At 48.7% G+C, this 21,390-nt stretch overlaps 1 protein-coding gene across 1 annotated transcript; it reads left to right on the top strand.

The window, feature by feature from the left end:
* Nucleotides 1-822: 822 nt before the first annotated feature.
* On the top strand, nucleotides 823-9,560 carry PAX1 (paired box 1). Its single transcript, XM_025469103.3, has 5 exons — nucleotides 823-1,081; nucleotides 1,504-2,133; nucleotides 3,702-3,844; nucleotides 4,382-4,604; nucleotides 9,381-9,560. Exons 1-5 carry the CDS (start codon nucleotides 823-825, stop codon nucleotides 9,470-9,472), a joined length of 1,347 nt encoding a protein of 448 aa, XP_025324888.1. The 3' UTR covers nucleotides 9,473-9,560.
* Nucleotides 9,561-21,390: the final 11,830 nt, after the last annotated feature.

Below are 21,390 nucleotides of genomic sequence, written 5' to 3'. Positions count from 1 at the left end.
TGTCCTGTGCCACCTATCAGAAATGAGTTCCGGTGGGTGGACGTGTCCGCAGACAGACAGAATCTAGAATGTGCCCTTTTTACACCACTGAAATCACACCACTGTCCCAATGGAGTGGGTGGCAGTTAAGTATTATAAAAATTTCCCTGAAATCTGGTTTGGGGCGTCCTCTGGAAATGAGACACTCAGGAGTCTGTTCAACCCCAAACAGCTCTCTCGGACAAGCACCAGGCACCACGCTGAACACTCACCACAACACAGCCATGACCGCAGCTGGGTTACTGGCACCAGTCTCTCCATGCCCTGTCGGGAGAGGGGCGGTAGAGGCAGCTATACACTAATGACCTTGCTATGATCAACTTTTACCCACTGGTATCTTAGCGGTAATGTTGGTGCAAGTAGTAATAAAACTAAAAGCAAAACTAGTACTAGTACTAATAGTAGCACTAATAAACCCTCATCAATTTGTTGCGACTACCCCATCATTCTCAAAACCGGAGGCATAAGGGGCTTCAAGGGGAGCCAGGAGAGTGGAAGGTCCCAGGTCCCGCTGGGGTTAGTTAGGATTTGTGTGTGTGTGTGTGTGTGTGTGTGTGTGTGTGTAGGGGGGGGATGGGTTGCGGAGGAGGCCGAGGGGGGAGGAGGACAAGAGGAGGGGGTAGAGTTTCAGGCCGGGGAGGGGGGCGCCGGATGCAGTGACGGGAACCAATGAGCTGCCAACTCGCGCGCCTCCGGCGTGACTGCCGAGATTGACGTGGAGGACACGTCAAATTGATCTCCGCACGCTGCAGCCTCCCGGTCAGACGAATTTCTCCTAATCGGATGAAGTTCACCCTAGGCCTGGGGTCGCGGGCGTGGAGAGGGTCCTGGGAGCGCCCGGCGGCGGGGGAGGGCGGCTGCGCGCTCGGCGGCGGCGCACCGCGAGTTTCCAGCCCGCCGCCCGGCCGCCGCGGCTCTCGGCTCGCGCGCGCCCTCCCTCTATGCCTCTCCCGCGGCGGCGGCGCCCGAGCTCTCCCGGACTGCGCCGGGCCCAGCCCCGGCCGCCTCGGCGCCAGGCAGCTGGCTGGCCCGCACGCTATGGGTAAGGGGCGGGCGGCAAGCGGGACGCGGGTGAGCAGACGAGGCGGGTTGGGTCCCGGCGCCTCCCTTTCCTCCCTCCTGGTCCCGGGCCCCGGACTAGTCGCGTCCTCCGCACGCCCCCAGCCATCTGGGGCTGGGTGGGGGGAGGTCGGCGTGTCGCCCCAGGGGATGTCGGAGGGGATGTACCGGTTGACGCGTCAAAGTCGAGCCCGGCACGCAGGGCTGAAGCGCGCGGCGCCCCCTCCGCAGCCCCTTGGCGGGCGCCCTCTCCCACGCACGGACCCGGTCCGTCTGCTCGCCCTGCGGGACGCTGAGGACCCGCCGCGAGCTCCTCCGGAGGCGCGCCTGGTGCGGCCACCCTGCTTGGCTAACCCGCCGGTGTTCTCTCCCCCGCCTGTTTACTCTCGTCCGGCGCGTCCGCAGAGCAGACGTACGGCGAGGTGAACCAGCTGGGCGGCGTGTTCGTCAACGGCCGCCCCCTGCCCAACGCCATCCGCTTGCGCATAGTGGAGCTGGCGCAGCTGGGCATCCGACCCTGTGACATCAGCCGGCAGCTTCGCGTATCCCACGGCTGCGTGAGCAAGATCCTGGCGCGCTACAACGAGACGGGCTCCATCCTGCCCGGAGCCATCGGAGGCAGCAAACCCCGCGTCACGACCCCCAACGTGGTCAAGCACATCCGGGACTACAAGCAGGGCGACCCTGGCATTTTTGCCTGGGAGATCCGCGACCGGCTGCTGGCCGACGGCGTCTGCGACAAGTACAACGTGCCCTCCGTGAGCTCCATCAGCCGAATCCTGCGCAATAAGATTGGCAGCCTGGCGCAGCCCGGGCCCTACGAGGCGAGCAAGCAGCCGCCACCGCAGCCCGCGCTGCCCTACAACCACATCTACCAGTACCCCTATCCCAGCCCTGTGTCGCCCACGGGCACCAAGATGGGCAGCCACCACGGGGTCCCGGGCACAGCAGGCCACGTCAGCATACCCCGTTCGTGGCCCTCGGCGCATTCGGTCAGCAACATCCTGGGCATTCGGACGTTTATGGAGCAAACAGGTCAGTCCGGGGGGGGCCCTCTGTAGCGTTCCTGGAAGGGGCAGAAATGGGGATTGGAGGTGGTGGGGGGGCGTGGACATGCGGGTGGAGGGTCACATCTTCCTCGGACCAGTTTTGGCAAAAGGGAGGGTTCAGGGCTGGGCAGGGAGACTGAGGGTCTTGGGCCTTCTGTGGGAGTCCTCTGACATCTTGAACATTTTATGACAAATATGGAAAATATTTCCCAAATGGAAGAGCAATCGCTGACCACAAAATCGGAGGCCTGAAATTGTGCTTTTTCATTCTTGCAAAAAGTATGCAAAACCCTATCACCAGATCTAAGCCAAACAAACCACAGAGTCAATCCTGCGACCTTTTCTTATGATCCTGATCTTCTGGGTTCCCTCAGCATTCCCCAGAGGGTTCTGTTCCTTCCAGGCCCAAAGAGTCTTTTGAGTAAAAGGGAAACGGGAGGTGTCTGGCAGGTCCTAACGCGGCCTACATCTCCAGCAGGCCCAGCAGCCCTGCAGCTCCTGGACCTGGGATCTCCCAGCCATCCTGGGGGGGGGGGGGGGGGGGAGTCGCTAGGATTTGCCCTTTGCCTGCAGTTATAACCTGTCAGTTCCTCTTTCTTCACAGGGCTGGGAGGCAGGGGAGGGAGAGGGAGGGAGGTTTGGGGTAGCCTTGATTTAAGGCTCGGAAGGAACTTACGTGGGTTGGGATGGAGTCCCCAGTCTCTTCACAGTGTCCCCTGCTCCCAACAACCAGCCAGGGAATTGCAGGATCTTAGATGAGCAGACTCAGGATGGGGGTAAGAAGCAAAACTCACCTTATCTCAAGAGAGAGGAGGGCCGGCTGGAAGGAAACTGAATGCTTAGCTCCAGTGGCAGTAAGGTGCGCCTCCAAGGCAGATGCCGGGTACAGCTTTGTTTCTCCGGGTGATTCAAGCCAGAGCTGTGGCTAGTGCTGGGCCAGAGCTTCCCAAGGTGCAATCAGTTGACTGGGAGGCGACTTCATCAGGTCTGCACTCAAATCTGGAGTCTTCTCTTGGTTACCCATGCACACACACGCTCCAGGAGCAGATCTGTGCCTGGGACACACGGGGGTCTCTGGGTTGTTGCCTCTTTTGGGAGATTTGGGCTGTATCCAGAGGCAGTTCTGCATCGCCTTCCATACGCTTGTTGAGACTGAGAAACCCATGTAATTCCCATGAGCCTGCGGTGGATTTGAACTTGGACTTTTGCGGGCACAGCCTCCAGACAGGTTAAAGTCGGCTTGGCGGAGCGCGCCTAGCCCTGGCCCGACAGGTCACCTGCCACCAGAGTCTTACTGTTTCGCGGGAAGCGGGTCTGAGGTTGGGAGGAGCGGGGAGCTTTCTTCCCTCTGCCCTGCTGGGAGTGAAAGTGAAACCGGGTACCCGCCACCCCTCTGCCTCCCGTCGCTCTCAGAGCCTTTGGGCACCTCAGGAGTGCCGGAGGACCCTCGGCGGCCCGCGGGTACCAGCTTGCGTGGAAACGTGTGGGCCGGGGGGCCGCGCGCGGGCCCCGCGCAGACTGGGGTGCCCCCTAATTCATCCCGTGTCCCCGCAGGGGCCCTGGCTGGGAGCGAAGGGGCCTCCTACTCCCCCAAGATGGAAGACTGGGCTGCCGTGAACCGCTCGGCCTTCCCGGCCGCGCCCGCCGTGAACGGGCTCGAGAAGCCGGCCCTGGAGGCCGATATTAAATACACTCAGGTAAGTGGCCGAGGGGCAGCGCAAGGAGGTGTCTTCAACGGGGGCGCAGGGGGTTGGTTGGCGGGTGCGGGGAGAGAAAGAGAAGGGAAGACTCGCCCCCCGGGGCTGGGATCGAGTCCGGGGTGTCTGGCCGCGCAGCCCGCCAGAGTCAGCGCCACAGATTTATTGCTCTTTTTCTCAAGCACACTAGTTGGGGGACGCTGTGGCTGACCAGGGAATTGCCTTGCTTTTTGCCAAGATATTTTGTAAGAGAAAAGAAGACGCTGGGACCCAGAACCCAGAAGGGAGAGGGCTCCCCTCTTCTGAATCCGGGTTGGGAACACCGCGACCCCCCTGGCCTTCTACTATTGTGTCTACCAGTTTGCTTGGAAATCACTTTGCCTGAGGCCTGACTGCGAGAGTCCGAGGCCAGGCCGCGAGTGGGGGACGGCTGAGCGGACGCAGGGGGACACGGGGATTCCCTAGCTCAGAGATTGCGCGCCCGAGCGGAGGGCGGGACTGCCTGCTGCTGACGGTCTGTCCCTGTCGTCCCTCCAGGCCGCCTCGGGCCTCTCTGCGGTGGGCGGCTTCCTGCCGGCCTGCGCCTACCCGGCCTCCAACCAGCACGGCGTCTACAGCGCCCCGGCCGCCGGCTACCTCGCCCCGGGCCCGCCGTGGCCGCCCGCGCAGCCGCCCCCGCTCGCGCCCCCTGGGGCCGGCGTCGCCGTGCACGGCGGGGAGCTGGCCGCAGCCATGACCTTCAAGCATCCCAGCCGGGAAGGTGAGGGGCCTGGGTGCGGAGGGCGTCGGTGGATGGCCCCGGGGTAAGGAAGGGTGCGCGGAAGGAGGGTAAGCGCGGGACGAGGTGGCAGAGAGAGAGACGGACAAAGAGGGGAGAGCTGGAGGGCTGGAGTGGGTCCCAGGCATAAATCCTTCCGAAGCCTTTAGCTTCTTGAAGCAGATTGATTTATAACAGGTGTATGCCCTGTTCTTAGAAAGGCAGGCAGAGCTTGAGAGAGGCGGTAGGACTGTCCCTCCTGACTTGTACTGAGAGAGAAGGAAGAGGGTCAGTTTGGCAAACAGAGCTCCAGCTTTGAACCTGGTTTTGTGTCGTTGACCGTGTCATTGCTCCTTTCTGGGTCTCAGTTTCTCCATCTGCAGAAGGGCTCAGAAGCATCATCCAGGCCCACCTTTCTTCAGCTTGCAGAGCTTTGCCTTCTGTGGTGGACTACACCTGATTCTTCTGGGTACCTTTCTCTCTTCTCCTTTGTTCCTCTCCTTCTCTCTTTCCTTCCTTCCTTCCTTCCTTCCTTCCTTCCTTCCTTCCTTCCTTCCTTCCTTCCTTCCTTCCTTCCTTCCTTCCTGTCCCTGGTCTTCGATTCATTTGCTTAACCATATGCTTTGGGAATGGAGAGAGCATTTCAACCATGTATCCCCAATCTAGACCTTTGAACTCTGTGTGATTGGGGGTCCTTCTTTCTGTGGGAAATGGAGCAGGAAGTTCTCCTTCCTCTTCTCCTTCCCTGATAAGTCCAGTAACAGACTTCAGGTATTTATTTCATTGATGGTCAACAGTGTGAGGGGCCTCTTCCTACATTGCCCTCAGGGTTCTATTTTTCCCCTATAACTTGGGAAAGGCTCACCTGCTTTTGAATCTCATTTTCCTCATTGGCGAACAAGGGCTGGATTCACTAATTTCAAGCCTTCCCGCATGTAGGTTCTTCTCACCAGAAATGTGCAACTTCCACAACTCTATAGAAGAGGAAAAGTCACCTTGGGGCAGGGGTGGGGTCCCAGCCCCAGCAGTGAAGGAGACAGCACAAACCTGGAGGGCAGTATGGGGAAGAAGGATGTTTTAGATTACAAAAGGATTTTTACCACTTGATCTTCCTTACACCTGCCAAGATGGAGGTTAGTCAGGCGACAGGCGGGGGCTTCCATCTTTGTGACATTCAGGCAAAAAACTTTATTTCCATGTAGTTTCAGTGAGCTGCAATAGCATGATCAGGGAGAGAGAAACCATTAAGATGCCATCAGTAAATAACAGTCAAGTGGAGGGAATTTTTTTTTTCTCTTCACTTTTTCTAGAGCATAAACATCTTGGGGCATAAATTTAAAAAACAGAATTAGAACTCCTTAAAACTTTACATTTCAGGACAGACTGTGGTGGGAGGGGGTGTCTCATGGTGAGTGCTTTTGCTCAGGGTCTTGTTCTTGGCCTTGAATCTACCTGCTTCCTTAAAAGAAGTTATGTGCTGAATTAGGACTAGAAATGGAATTTTCTCCATTACACAAGTCATTTAACTAAGCAGGTCATTTGAATTAGAAAAGTATATCCACAAATTGCAATGATTTCCACCCCCCTCTGGTGTGTGTGTGTGTGGGGTTGCAGAAAGCTCTTTATCTCCAGAATAGTGCGGTTGTTTGCTAACCCCACCACTTCATCTGGAGACATTTCAGACTCTACATTAGAAACAAAATATGACGTGTAGGTAACAATCCGAAGGGAAAACACACAGTTCAGAATTCTAAACTAACTCTAGCGAATTGAGGGGGTGAGAATCTGTTCATGGTTGATTTTCTTTAGAAGATACTTTCTTTCTGAAATACAGGGCCATTTAATGGCTCTGACATTCAGGTTTTACCTGTATACTTGCTTCCTGTTATGAAACGTCCCACCCATTTTCAAGATCCACAGCAATAATTAGCTACCTTAGTTATAAAAAATTAATGCTCGTTTCCTGACTCTCACAGTTCTTGAAATATCTAGATAAAAGATCATCGAATAAATCAGGTCCATCACTATAAATGATTTCTCAAGCTGGCATACAAGTGTTAGTGTTTGGACAGGAACATAAAAATCATGAGAATTACATGCCTATTTGGGTCATGGAGTTTTACCCTTCTCACTGGCAGAAAAGTGGACTTTAAAGACTCTCCCCTGCCCCTCCCCCAGCCCTCCCCACCCACTGGTCTTTGAAAAATTACAAAGTAATAAGAATCACTGCCTTTAATTTTTTTCTAATCTTTTCTTAAATTGTCTCACCCTAACTAATCCCATTTACTATCATTAATTGCTGTTCAGTTTTTAAGAATAGTAGGAATAACATTTACTGAATTTTTTTCAGTAACAAAAATTTTCTAATGAAGGCAATTTAATATTATGAATGCTCAGTAAAAAAGCAAATACTTTTGATCATCTGGTGCATACATGCACAACACACATATGCTATTATATCTACCTGTCTATCTGCACATCCATCTATTTCAGTGCATCCTCCAAACTAGGTGCAAATGAACATTAACTTACCCTGAGGGAAGCCGAATCAAATGTCAAATTTTGCATTGCTGCTTATTATTTTTATCTTGGTAAAGAGGAGCAAGGCTGGGCTCCCTACCTAACTTGTAGATGAGAAAATATGATTTATGTTTTCCATCTGTGAAAGGAAACTTTGATTCTTGGGGCCTGAGAGAAAAGGAAAGCTCCACCTCATCTACTTTTGGAAGGTACCTGATATTCTTGGAATCTCAGTATCCATGGGATTTCTGATTTCTTGTAGCCAGCACAGGACTGTCTCCACACACCTCTTTCCCACCTCTGGACAGGTGACAGGCCTCACTAGAGGTTCCCGCAAGACAACTGGTATTTACAATTACACTGTGTTTTCAGAAACCATCAAAACCTCATGGTTCTAAAATCCTTCCCAGAGGGGCTTTGGAAAAACTATGGATTCGAGTATCATTCGAATATCAAATCTAGAACTTGAAGCTAAACTGAACTTGAAGCTTCAGTCCACTCATCTCTGCTTGCGATTAGTTCTTGAAGGATTGATCCTGAAAGCAGACTTTGCCAGAGAGCATTAGGGTGCAGGTGTGTTGGCCTGAGAGATCCAACCACCTCTTGGTTTCATTTGACCTGGCCTGGAGTCCCCTACCTAGACCCCACCTCCATCCGCCCCAACCTTGGTCCCAGTGACCCTGCAACCGCAGTCTCAATATTTTGAAAACCCTCCCTTGTCTCCCCTCCCACCCCCTAAGATGAAATGAGCTAGCAGGGGGCTTAATGTGGGCTCAAGCCTCTGAAGCCCCCATGACATAGCCACTCATGCTTCCCCGGGGCCCTGCGGGTGGGAAAGGAGGGGAGGAGAGGTTCTATGGCGAGAGTCTGCCATGGACAGAGCTAAGAACATAGCAGCAGGAGTCTCCCCTGTCGAGTGGGGTGGAATCTGTCTCTTGCCCCCTGCGGTGTTTATTTTATACTCGTTCATTTTCTCCGTGGCATCTAAGGCAAGCAGCCCATAGCTGAGAAACCTTCTGCTGTGATGTTTTCTAAACAGGTCCTCACCTTGAAGTGAGTACAGGGTGGAAAGCAAGGGTCAGAAGACTTTGTTGGTTGAGCCGCCACGACTGTGTTTAGGAAAGAGAGCTGAGAGGTGGGGTAGAGCAGAGTGGTCACTTGGCCCTGAAAACCCCTGTGAAACCGTGTGTGTGTTGTGTGTGTGTGTGTGTGTGTGTGTGTGAGGTTTTGAACCAGGGGTATCCCCCGTGGCTCCCCGCAGCCACCGCAAGTTGCACCTGGCCTGGGCAGCTGCAAGGCAAGAAAATCCAGAGTTACTCCTGATCCCAAAGTGAAGCGCTTCGAGCACCCCCTTTGAAGAAGGAGTTGCAGGGGAAAAGAAGAAAGCTGAAATGGGCACCTTTAGGTATAAACAACTTGAACTTCCTGCAGGAGGAGCTGAGCGGCCAGGGGCTGGGAGAGGAGAAACAGGTTGCGCCTTCGTGGCGTCACTTTGCTGGTTTCCGGAGGCAAATCTTGGGCCCCTTCCCAAAACCCTAACTAATAGCGCAACGCGCAGGATGCCGTCTGATCTGTCACTTAATCTGGAGGCGATAGGCCCCGGGGCGTGCTGTGCCCGCAGGGCGGACGCAGCTGGACTGCCGGGCCGCGGGGCACAACGAAGTTGGCCACCCACTTACAGCGGGGCCGCCTCCGGTGCCTTAGGGAACCGGGCCGCCGCGGGCCGTCCACCAGGGGCGGCTTGGTGACCGCCTCCCGCTCGGTTAACCCTGCCCACCGCGAGCGTCCCGAGCCGCGGGGGACGGTGGACCTGACGGGCCGGCAGCTCCCTGGGCCCGCGCGCGGCTGGAGACTGGGTGGCGGTCCGGGGAGGGGCGCGGGGGTCTCCGCTCCCTGCCTCCTTCCCTGCCCCCTCCTCCCCGCCGGGGGCGCACGGGTCGGTAGGGCAGGCCGGCGCCCGGCACTCCTTGGCTGAGACGGTGCGGGGCGAAGACGAGCGCACTGCGCTGCGGTCAGGGGGCCTTGGCCAGAGCGCCAGGGCCGTGCTCACGGGTGGCTCCCTTGCGGGGATCCGGACGCGCGGGCGCTAGCGGGCGCGTGGGGCCCTTGGCGAGCGGCCCCGGCTTCTTTCTTTAGCCCCCGGAGCGTCCAGCCCAGGTCCTCGCGCTGTCACCCCGTTTGCGGACGTCGGGGCCTCCGGGTCTCTCGCCCTGCGCCGCGCCAGCCAGTGACCCGACACCCCTGTGCTTCCTCCCGCAGCGGCCGATCGGAAGCCGTCCAGCCCCGGCGGCAAGGCCCCGGATGGCCTCAGCAGCTTACACGGACTGCCCATCCCGGCCTCCACCTCCTAGGGGCAGCGCTTCCCCGAGCGCGAGCGCGAGCGCCAGCCCGGGCCCGGAGCGAGCGGCGGACCGGCCGACGGGGCCGAGGGAGCCGAGGGAGCCGACGGGGCCGAGGGAGCCGAGGGAGCGGCGCGCGGGACCCAGGACAGCCGAGGAGGTGCCCGGAGCCAGCCCGCTCGGCCAGCGCGTCGGCCCCCAGGCCACCCGCCCACCGGCCCGGCGGCCACACTTCCCTTACGGGCCAGGGTTTTTAGGCTTTCCTGACCTTTGGCTTTAGACCGTTTCACCCTCGTCCCGATCCTTGCTCCGACGTGGCCTCCCTCGCCCCGCCAGCCGCAAGTGTTTTTCCTACCTCTCCCAGGGTTGTTCGGCACCTTCCCTTCTTCTCCCCTTGCTCTCTCTCCCCAGCGTCCTTCCTGTCTTCACGTCCTCCTTCCTTCCTATCCTGCTTTCCTTTCCTTCTTCATGTTCCCCTGCCTTCCTTTTGTCCTCTGAATTTTTCTCCCGTCTTCGTTTCTTCCCTTTCTCCTCTCCCTTCTGCGCCACCGTGCTCCTTTTCCTGTGGTCCTAACCTCCCTTCTCTCTTGAGTGTCTTTTACAGCCAGGAAATCGGTTTCTCTTCATTCCTACTGCTTCCCTGACCTACAGTAGGTCTTCCAGGAGAGCTCCAGACTGGGTTCCTCCACCCTTAGTCCATGGCAGCTGAGACTCTGGTGTCCGCCTCTCGAAGCCCCCGAGCCCTAAGGGAGGGATCTGGGACCTAGGGCATGGACAAAGAGACCACGGCCTTTATTTTATATTTTCATGTTAATGAACCCAAGCAAAGCTGGATGAACTGTCCTCCCCCCCCCCCATCACATTGTCTGATAATCTGTATGTTCTCAGCACCTAGTGGCTGAGGTTCTCTTTGCTTCCTTTGAGATGATGTCACCCCAAAGAAGATTAGGGTAGGAGTAGAGGGCATTGGGGTCATTGGTATTTCTCTACTTAGAAAACTGCATGTCCTGGAGGTGCCCCTTCTCACCCCTCCACACTTAACAGGAGGGAACCTGACACAATGGAAATGCATCAGCACTGTTTTCAGTTTTCAGGGGTCAGCACATTTGTTCAGTTAAACCACACATTGCTTCTGGGTACAAAGGTGCAATCTGGCTTCTGGTTTGCAAGGGGATGAGGGTCAAAAAAACCCAGAGAGTGTCTTCTAGAGCTGGACACAAGAGCTGTTCACTGCTTCCAGGTTCAGGTGCACTAGTGGCAGGGACCCTGGACATAAAACTTGTGATTTTTGTAGTCATAAAAATATCACCGGTGAGAGTGTCTCACCTGTTAAATGTGGCTACCTTTGAATAAAGGAAAGCATCTGGAGAACGCGTTGTAAGGGTGAGCAAGTCTGTGTCCAGCCTGCAGGGCTGTGTAGGTCCGCCTCACCTACTCTAGTCCCTGACTTGCCAGCACAAACACTGTTCAGATGACATTCCTGCATCAGTTTATTCACTAGCACTCACTGCCCTGGGGCTGGGCAGGAGGTGGAGGAGAAGATGAAGGAGGAACACTTTCAGGGCTCTGCCCCAGGAAACTCCAAGGGCAGCCTGGAAGAACCAGGGCAGAGAAGCACTGTGCAGAAATCATGCTAACAGAAAGCTGATTCTTACAAGAACGAAAGACAGTGAGCAACAATGAGGACCTTTCCGGAACATTTCTAATGTTCTGAAAGCAAAAGAAAATTATCCCAGGCTACCAAACCATGTAGGGATTTCTAACTACACAGAGGTCTCTGGCTAGTTGTTTTTTTGTTTTGTTTTGTTTTGTTTTGTTTTGTTTTGTTTTGTTTTGTTTTTCCTTTCCATGTTTGGCTTTCTCAAGACATTTTTGAATTGAAAGTTTTGCTTGTAGTGGAGCTGCCTGTTTGGACTAATGGAGGCAACCAGTGAGGAAATTATTTTTTATTATAACCCATTGCAATCATACCCACTGAAGGTATGAACTACAAAACGAGACCTGTTTTTTTTTTTTTTTTTTTTTCATGTAGAAACTTTGGTTTCCAGATTTTCAAAGGCTCTTGCTTTAAAAAAAAAAAGTTCCATTTTATAGCTAAGAATATTGGGGACCAACTATTGGTTTCTTTTCTCTGGGCCGTACAGCTAACTACAAATTGCAGGGCTTAGGCACAAAGACTAGATGACAGTGTCTCATCAGAGAACCAGGATGGGGGCTTGAACTCTGAGCCTGGGGTACTCAGCCTTCTCTGCCAGCGTTTCCTGCAGAGAAGCTGGTCTAAATGGTAATAGGAATAAGATATGAAAAGGAAGCATGTCTTCCAGTCACTAGTCCTTTCTGCCGATCTTGTATTTACATGAGCTTTACATGCTTCTGATTTTCATGAGTCCGTGCTTGCTGCCTGGAGGAGGACAGGCTTGCCTGGGCCAGGAAGAAGGCATCCCCCCTGCCTCCTGAAGAAATGAGGAGACTCTACGTGTTTAGCCAAAGTCTCCAAGTTGCCGTCATCCCCATTTCCCTGACATTTCCCACTTGTGTGTTTGTGCTCCCCAGAGGTCAGGGTAAAAAAGCTGGGAAAAGCGACCTGGGAAGGATGGAAGACACCTAGTGTTGTAAATGCCACCTGGAAAGGGCGGCACTTGCCAAATCTGTCCCTAGTGGTTCCCCATATCCTATGGCTGGAGATGGGCCTTTCAGAGTTCCTTGGCCCTGGTGAGCCAGGGTGAGCTTTCATGGGGCATGGACAGCTCCAGGCACAGTGCCTGCCAGCAAGCTTTGACATTGCTGTGTGGGATATGCAGGGACATTCCTTCTTCTCTCTTGAGGCTTCGGGCCATGATAAGTCCCTGTTGAGTTTGAGTTAAATCTTTTCTCCACTGTACTGTGACTGAAGGAGGCCTGTGACCTCTGAGCCTCTGTGGTCTTGTCAATGAAATACACCATCCCGTGTAGTGACACCCATAGTGACCTGGTCTAGAGGAAGACTGACACTGGTGTTGCTTCATCCCCCTGGAGATGATTTTACTATTAAAAAAGGATAGGAGAGTCATTTTTAAGAGTTGATGGGGGACCATAATTTTAAACCTTCCCCCCCCCCCCCGCCCCAGAACATCCCATTAGTACATTGCCGTTTTGGTTTCTGTGCTTACGGATCTGTGGAGGTACTGGGGATGTAGGATAAAATTAGGTAGTACCATGCTAGGTAGAATAATTTAAGAAAAAAATTGCTCCTCAAAAGCAATTTGGCTTTCTAGCACTTGCCTCTTTTTTTTTTTTTTAATTTAAGAATAGTATTTCTTTTAACATAGAGAAACACTAAAACAGAAATAAACAAAAAAGATATAATCACTTAAATAACCCTTTGGGTTTTTTTTGAAAGAATGAAAGTAATACATGCACATTGTTAGAAAATTCTAGCAGTACAGAAACATCGAAATGAAAAGTGAAAGTTTCTTCCTATCCTCATTTCTGTTTTTAAAGGTGAACACTGTTACAGCCTTTTATGAATCCGTCCTGGAAAAAAAAATGCAGACAGTAGAATCTGTCTCTATCTGTATATGTGCTATTTAACAGCGCACACCAAGGATCTGTGCTCTATACACACAGATAGGGTCTGGAGATCTGATCTTTGCATACCAGCAGCTTCAGCTCCACTGTGTTCATTTTATTCTTTTGAATGGATGCATATCAACAGGGTTTATTGAAAACAGAGTATTTGTAAAGAGGGCCAGCTTCGTGCTTTAAGTGAGTAAAGGCAGGATTTTGTTGCATTCATTATTGGAGGAAGTGCTTCGAATGGATTGTAATAACTTCTCTGGGAAGGGTGGTTGCTCGTCAGCAAGGAGGAAGGGAAGGAGACGGAGGGACAAGAGACCTGGAGTCCTTCTTGAAGACACTCAGACTTGTTTTCCAGATCACCAAAGGGCATTCAAAGTGGCTAGGCACTGGCAAATGCAGTTATCCTTTCCTTTGAAGGGAGTCCATCTCTTTACGTCAGGAAAGAGACAGAGGCAAAGGGATGGGGGGAAAGAATATTGGATAGGAATAAAACATAAATATTCAGCACTGGCACAAACTTGCTTCTTACGTGTCCCAAATTCATTGGGATCTCTGTGGAATTAGCCTCCTGACAGATGAACCTCACTGGTAGACAACTGCGTTTTCCCATTTGCTTGTTTCTTGCCTCCTGTTCCAGAGGATGGGATCTATTTCATTGGGTGGTGGTTCGGGTTAATGCAGGCTGTGGGTTTCCTGCCATCAGCTTCCCTAGCTGGGGCTACGTTGGCCTGGGTCTCTTTTCAAAAGAAACTCTACCTGCTTCCTGTATTGCTGGATAATATGAATTTAGGATCTTGCCAAAATGTGCCTGAGGAGCTCAGTTGAAAGGACTGTGCACCCAGACAGGCTATGTAATGAGAAACACTTGATTCTCTTCTTTTAATGGGCAGGAATTATGCGCAAAATGTTATTTGGTCTTCACCTTGACCTCGCTGTCTGAACTATAGCATCATTCACTGAAGAAATGTCCCGTGGCTGAGATAGTTCTAGCCAAGCGATTGGATCTCCACTTAGGAGAAAAAACAAAAACAAAAAAACTTCTGTTTTTGGATTCTTCTTCTTCTTCCTTTTTTTTTTTTTTAAAGGCCAGAGCGAGGAGGAATCACAGTGCCTCTTTTTCAAGGCATTGCAACCAGAACCACACATTTAGTCAGAATCCAACTCGGGAATTCTAAACACTTGGAACAATTATACTCAATTAGGCAAGTCTCTTCTTTGGAGTTGAAACTGGTTGAAACCCCTGTTTCACTCTAAAGAGCTCTTCTCCAGGAGAAGCAGTCTGTGATCTTGGTCGGAACACACATCTGTTTCTGGGCTGGCCAAATCCAAAAGTGGAATCCCAATTACAGTTTTCATGGCTGATGGAATTTCAGCTGCACTACAGTTGAACCACCTGGGCTGCCTCCACTGTCTTTTTTCTTCTTAAGGATGAAATAAGCTGACCGAGTGTTCATTCAGCTCTTAAATTACATTTCCATCTTGTAACATTTTATTTCCTTTTTCTCTGGTGAGATATATTGACCAATGGATTATCTCCAGTTTCTTAGACCAGCCATACAATGTCCACTTTTGGGAGTTCTCCTGGGCACTGGTGGATGTGGTTTTAGCTTCCTAAGATTTTCTTTTACCCCAAACAACACACACCAAAACAAAAATTCTTTAACTAGTTGGTTTGGATTTAACAAGGAATCTCTTGGAGGAAAAAATGAGACAGATATTTGAATGAATTGAAAGAAGCTGTTTTTTTTTTTTTTTTTAAAGAATTGAATTGAAACCTAGAACCTGCGAAACATTTAAAAAAAAGAAGGAAAAGAAAACGTTCCTTTGGCAAAAGGTGTAAAAAGATTAGCTTGATGATCTAAGAAGGCAAACATATCATTCTGGCCACCAGGGGGAGCACATATTGTTCTGTGAGGATGAAGAGGGAAAACCAAGCTAACAATCTACAAAAAAATCCATCATTCTGGTAAACCTGTTCAGGTTGTGACAACACATGTTTACAAGAAGAATGCTTTTGTTGTTGATGTCATTGTTGTAATTGATAACCAGACTCTTTGATTCTGGAACAAAGAGGACCAGCCGGGCTTGTGAAAAATGATTTTATTGGTTCATCCACATGGGAATTATCAAATAAATTAGCTGAGAAGTCAAGAATCCCTTATAAATAAGTTTCACTTCTGACTTTGACTCTGGTAGATACATACATCCAATTCTCTGAATACAGAATGAGTTAATATGGGTTTGAAAAAGCAACCTAGGGGCACATGGGTGGCTCAGTCAGTTAAGAGTCTGCCTTTGGCTCAGGTCATGATCCTGGGATCCTGGGATTGAGCCCCATGTCAGGCTCCCTGCTTAGTGGAGAGCCTACTAGTCCCTCTACCCCTGCCCCCCTGCTCGCTCTTTCTCTCTCACGAATAAATACATAAATAAAAAAAAGAGAAAGAAAAAGCAGCCTACTCAAAACTGACACTTCTAGGAAATACGATGGATTTTATCTGTATTTGTGCTATTTTGATGTTTTGATTAATTTGGGTTTGAATTTCAATTTTAAGCAGCATATCCATTTTTAATAATTTTTGAGGTTCTTGTAAAGTCACAATTCACATTTACAGCAAGGGTCAATATATTACAAAGAGGCAGCAAACAGCAAAGAAAAAAAAAACTTTTATTTCCTTATTTTTCTATTTATTTTAGGATAAAATCCTAAAAAGGTGTGTGGGGGGTCTCTCTTACTATTTTTTCCTCTCTTATCATTTTTAACCTGTACTTTTATGTATATTGAATTCATCCTACTAGCTGTGGATTACCCCATCTGCAGAAAGTAGCCTGGGAGGAGATGGGGTATGTGGTGGCTAAAAGTTGCTAGAGCTAGCTAGGTTCAAATCTCAGTTTTACCACTTGGCCACTGTGGAGCTTTGGGTAAGTTCAGATAAAACTTACCAGCCTCAGTTTCCTTGTCTTTTTAATGGGACTAATATCTCCCTCTGAGGGCACTTGTGAGGATTATATGTAAATTATATGTAAAGAGCAGAGACTTGCTTTGGGTCAGTCGTTTGTGATTAGTTTTATTATTGTCGTTTTCTTCCTGTCCTTTGTGCATTCCCATCAATATTTTATAGTGAATTCATACGTGTCACAGCCCTGTAGACCATATTTTCTATATATCGGATTTGTGAAAAATACAGAGGCCATCAAGACTGCTAATGCTACTCTTGGAATTTCCTGAAACTTTCAACAGCATCAAAGGGAGTGCCACTGTCAGCTACTAATCAAAGCTGGTAGCCCTGGGACATTCACCAAACTTTAGGAGTACTTGATGATTTTATGGCTAAACTGGTGAGGATTAATGACTGGCCAGGTTGCCATCATTACTGCATTGAAGTAGATTTTACATGCCAAGTGCGCTTACTTAGATCAACGTCATGTGACCATGCTTCCTGTCAACTCAACAGACCAGAAAACAGAGACCTTGTCCTGCTCCGTTCACCTCAAGGAGGCCGAAAAGTCTGTTGCATTTCCTGCTGGGGGTAGCATGCGGATTATTGGCAGCCATCTTGCACTTTGGCTTTTGTCTTTCTACTCTACACTGAGTTTTCTTAAGATAAACCACCCTCATTCCTGCCTTCTCCCTCTGGCTGGCTGCCGTTGGGAATGCAACAAGCACAGAAGTCTTCAACTCTGGGGGAAAGTCCTCTTTGGAAGGTCCTAGGAGATATCAGGAGGGGAAATGACCTGTCCTCCTCAGGTCTCCATTTTGGAGCTTGAATCGTGGGTGAGATCTTTATATGTTGCTGAAGCTTAATTAGAGGAAATCCACACATGCTCAAATTTGTGAGACAAAATAGCATTTAATTTTATTTATTTATTTATTTATTTATTTATGATAGTCAGAGAGAGAGAGAGAAAGAGACACAGGCAGAGGGAGAAGCAGGCTCCAAGCACCAGGAGCCCGACGTGGGATTCAATCCCGGGTCTCCAGGATCGTGCCCTGGGCCAAAGGCAGGCGCCAAACCGCTGAGCCACCCAGGGATCCCCAAAATAGCATTTAAAAGATAGCTCTAGACTTTACTATTTTAGTGACATTCATATGCATGCATTTAGATCTTTTTACTTAACAATGCTTCTTTGCTCCGGAGGGAGTCCATGTTTTTTTTTTTTTTTTTTTTTTTTCCAAATGTTTGTAACCTTATCAGTTGTGTGTGAAAGGTGCATACTGATTGAATATGGCAGTTGGGTTCTGACTCCAAATTATTTGGAATTTAGTCTCACAGAACGGATGCTTTCAAAAGTAAACAAAGACATTAAAACATGTATAAAAGGACTGTGTCACACATTGTGAAGTGCAAAGTGTAAATGAATTTTTATAAGCATATGGACCTCATTTCTCTTAGGATATGCATGAATTTAAAAATTAAAAGAAAATGTGGTGGCTGCAATGTGTTTTTAGTTCACATTAGACTTGAAAAATAATCAGAGGTGCCTAATATATTCATAACGGAGCAGACTCCTTCATCATTTGAACCATGGGATAATGATTAATATTACCCCCAAGAGTCTTTCTTGAAAGAAGCTCCAGGGTGGTTCTGTTTTTAAGCACATTCTACAGTTTATGGCCAGACTTCTTTCTTCTTGCACAAACTTCCACATTGCCATGCTCAGCACACTATCACTATCATCTAAATTTGGCTAACACCATAGTTGAGTCAAACACTTTGGCTTCGTAATATTTACACTGAAGTGGAAGAGGCGTGAGAGAGAGGAGAAAAAGTGCAAGGGAAGCAATGTTCAGCCCCTGTGGTCACATGGAATGGATTCTGTCAAGAATGTAAAATAGCATTTGTATCTAAGTTGTGCTCAGAATCGGTAAAAGATCTAAGTCCAGTCAAGAATGTAGTCAGCGTTTTTAATTTTAATTGTCATGATAACATAGCCACAGAGAATTATTCAGGTTGTATTAAGCTCAGTATCAGAAGAAATTTTGGCTGCAAGAATTTCATTCTGTTTAATTAAACGAAAACCAATTAGCATGAAGTTTTTTCTTGCAAGCTTCACTTTCAGCTGTGATGTTGGCAATTGCTGTAAGAGTGATAACCACTGATCCAGTAATATTTCTTTTGAGAGTTTAATACATGTGAAAATAAGAAATGATCTAGTTGACTTCCATCTGTTTTGATCAATGTAGAGCCTTTTAACTCCGGATTCCTTGGGTAAAAATAAAATGTTCATATCCTCATACATGTAAAATATTATTGTTTCAATATAAGTATTATGGCTTTTAAAAAAGAAGTGATGCAGGAGAAAAAGTTCTAACCTTGAAAGAGCCATTCTCTCCCCCGTGCCCCCATGTAGATGGAAAAATGGAATCTCTTGTTTGTCCCAAGCTTTTCTAGCAGAGAGAGAAAGACATCATATCAGTGACACGTAATGTAGTGGCTATACTTTTTAAAGCCAGGGTGTAGGAAAACAGGGTGCATGAACATTGGCTGTCATCTTACATTATTAAATTCACTCTTACCAAGTGCCTAGGCTCCCTCCATCCTCAATAACAAAGGCTAATATTATGCTTTTACTAGGTGCCATGTATGTTTCAAGATTGCTTATGCATATTTTCTAATTCAGTCCTTACAGACCTCGGGGTGGGGGTATACTATTTCTATCCCTGTTGGGAGATAAAGAAATTAAGGAACAGAGAGGTAACATGACTTTTCTGAGGTTATTCAACTAATAATGTCAAGTCCAGTACTTGTGTCTATACACTTTGGCCTCAGAGTTTATGCTCAATCCCCATGAAACTAAGAGATTCTTATAAGCCCCTCAGTGATTTCATCCTTTCCTCTTCCTGACCACAAGTGGAGAGTCTCTGCCCTTCAGGTCTTACCTATTTCTGATGCTTATATGATGTTACATTTGGAAAGTCCCTACATTTGGGATTGGTTCCAAGGCAATGCAGAATTATCATCTGTATGTGACATTTGCAACATTATAGACTAGCCATTGCTGTGTAACAAACTGTTCCAAAACATAATAGCTTAAAACAATGATGATTTATTATATCTCAGTATTCTGTGGGTTGGCTGGGTGGTTCCTCAGCTGATTCCCCCTGGGCTCATTTACGCAGCTTTATTTGGCTGAAGTTTGGCTGGGCTGGAAGGCCCAAGGTGGCCTCACTCACATGGCTGGCAGCTGGTACTAATGGGTGCCTGGGGCTCCTTGGGTCTCTTCCATATGGCCTTTTCTCATCCAGTAAGCTAGTCCAGCTTCCTTACCTTACAATCCTAGGGTAGCAGTCTAAGAAGGCCAGAGTGGAAGCTGCAAGGTCTTTTAAGGAATAGTCTTTTTTTTTTTTTTTTTAAGAATTTGTTTATTAGAGAGAGAGAGAGAGAGCGCAAAGGGTAGTGGTGGAGGGAGACAGAGAGGGAGAAGCAAACTCCTCACTGAGCAGGGAGCCCAGAACACTGGGATCATGACCTGAGCCGAAAGCAGACACTTAGCTGACTGAGCCACCCAGGTGCCCATTTTAAGATATAGTCTTGAAAGTTGGATAATGTCATTTCCACAGACTTCTGTTGGTCACAAGGCAAACTAAGACTCCAGAGATGATAAAAGACTCTGGTTTTTCTACTTCTTTATGTGAGAACAGCAAAGTCACATTGTAAGGGCCATGACTACCCAAATGGGGGAATTTATGGTCAAGTTTTGCTGAGTTATCAATTTTTAAATAATCATAACAAAATATAGTTTTCACAATGTTTACAATGTTTCTTTAATGGCTTGGAAGTCATTTCAGCATCTTACTTCCAGGTGCTCATTAAGACATTGACAATTATTGTGTTAAACAAATGTTAGCTATAGAATTGGGAGGCACTTCTAGATTGTTAGTAAATCCAATATGAATGAGAAGAGTGAACAAGTGTTTTTCTGTTGTTGTTTTTTTGTTGTTGTTGTTTTTTGTTTGTTTGTTTACCTTCTGTCCAGTTGTCTGCATCCTGGAGGAAACATGCAAAGTAGGAAAGGGTATAGATGTTTGGTGTTTTATTTTGATATCTATATGTAAATAGTAAACTGAAAAACTGAGAAAGTCAGACATCCTCTGATTTTGGCTTCAATCATGTAGACGATTCAGTTCCTGCTTTCAGACTTTGCTCTGGGTCTGGAGGCACCTGTGAAAGGACAGCAGACACACAGAGTGCTGTGAACATGTCATTTTGGCTTTGTTTCTAGCAGGATCAAAAGCAGAGGACTAATCAAATGCAAAAGCCTATATAACTGCCACTTTTTAAACACAGTTGGGTGAAGGCAATGCTTAAGTGAGGAACTGGAATGCCAGTGATATACATGGAACCTGAACACTTATGTTTTTGAGATTCATTTGCTGAATCCTTAATGTTCTACATAAGAATTTAATTTTTTTTATTTTTTATTGAGGCTTGGCATTCAGCTAAGAACTAGGAAAACAACCTGCTGTTTATACAGAGAAAGAGAAAAAAAAAATCCTTGTCTTTAGCAGAAAATATCAGAGCTTCACCTCCCTCAGCCCTGAAGCCTCAGTGTGTGAGTTCACATCTGTTCAGGAGATTCTGGTCTTTCATAAGCATGAGGCCCGTTTTAGGCATGTGAAGTGCAAGACCACCATGTGGACTTGCCCACAGTCTTCCCAAATCCAGAGTTTCACTTGTGTTTGTGGAAGGTAGGGCTTGTGATTGCAGTGCCAGAACAACATGGAAACCAAGAGGGAGGCTCTGGATTCAGATCTAAATTTGAGCCCCTGTTTGCTGTTGATGGGCTGTGTTTACTTGGGAATTTACTCCGTTTCTCCTAAGACTCACATTCTTCATCTGTGAAATGGATCTGTATAGTGCCTGCTCTGTGCGATTGCCACGAGGGCTGTAACAAACCTTCCTGTTAATGCGCTTAGCCCAGGGCCTTGGAGGATGATCATTATTGGAAGTTATTGTTGAATTTTGGAATTATGACTTTGGGATCTTCAAAGAGCTCACATTTCAGGTTTTCACTTTAGATACTACCCCCAAATTGCCTGGAGGACTTGCAGTCTGATAATCTCCTAGCTTTTTCCTCTGGTAGCATTGCAGTCAGCTAATTTGGTTAAAAAAGAATTCAGTCACATCCTTTTTAGAAACTCATCAAGTGAAAACCTCATGGAACATTTTGTGCCTGGCTTAACTGGTCTATTTGGTCAAAAGAATTGATCTGGGGGCACTTGTGTGGCTTAGTGGTTGAGTATCTGCCTTTGGCTCAGGCTGTGATCCCAGAGTTGTGAGATCAAGTCCCATATCGGGCTCCCCATGAGGAGCCTGCTTCTCCCTCTGCCTGTGTCCCTGCCTCTCTGTGTCTCTCATGAATAAATAAATAAG

The sequence above is a fragment of the Canis lupus genome, chromosome 24 (genome assembly GCF_003254725.2).
Source record: "Canis lupus dingo isolate Sandy chromosome 24, ASM325472v2, whole genome shotgun sequence".
In the NCBI taxonomy this organism is placed as follows: domain Eukaryota; kingdom Metazoa; phylum Chordata; class Mammalia; order Carnivora; family Canidae; genus Canis; species Canis lupus.
This window is presented reverse-complemented; position numbering and strand designations above follow the sequence as displayed.

Excerpts from the sequence above, each read along its gene's own strand:
- PAX1 (XM_025469103.3), top strand. The coding sequence starts at position 823 with ATGAAGTTCACCCTAGGCCTGGGGTCGCGGGCGTGGAGAGGGTCCTGG. Across the intron at positions 1,082-1,503 it reads GGCTGGCCCGCACGCTATGG|AGCAGACGTACGGCGAGGTG; the intron begins GTAAGGGGCGGG and ends GCGCGTCCGCAG. Across the intron at positions 2,134-3,701 it reads GACGTTTATGGAGCAAACAG|GGGCCCTGGCTGGGAGCGAA; the intron begins GTCAGTCCGGGG and ends GTGTCCCCGCAG.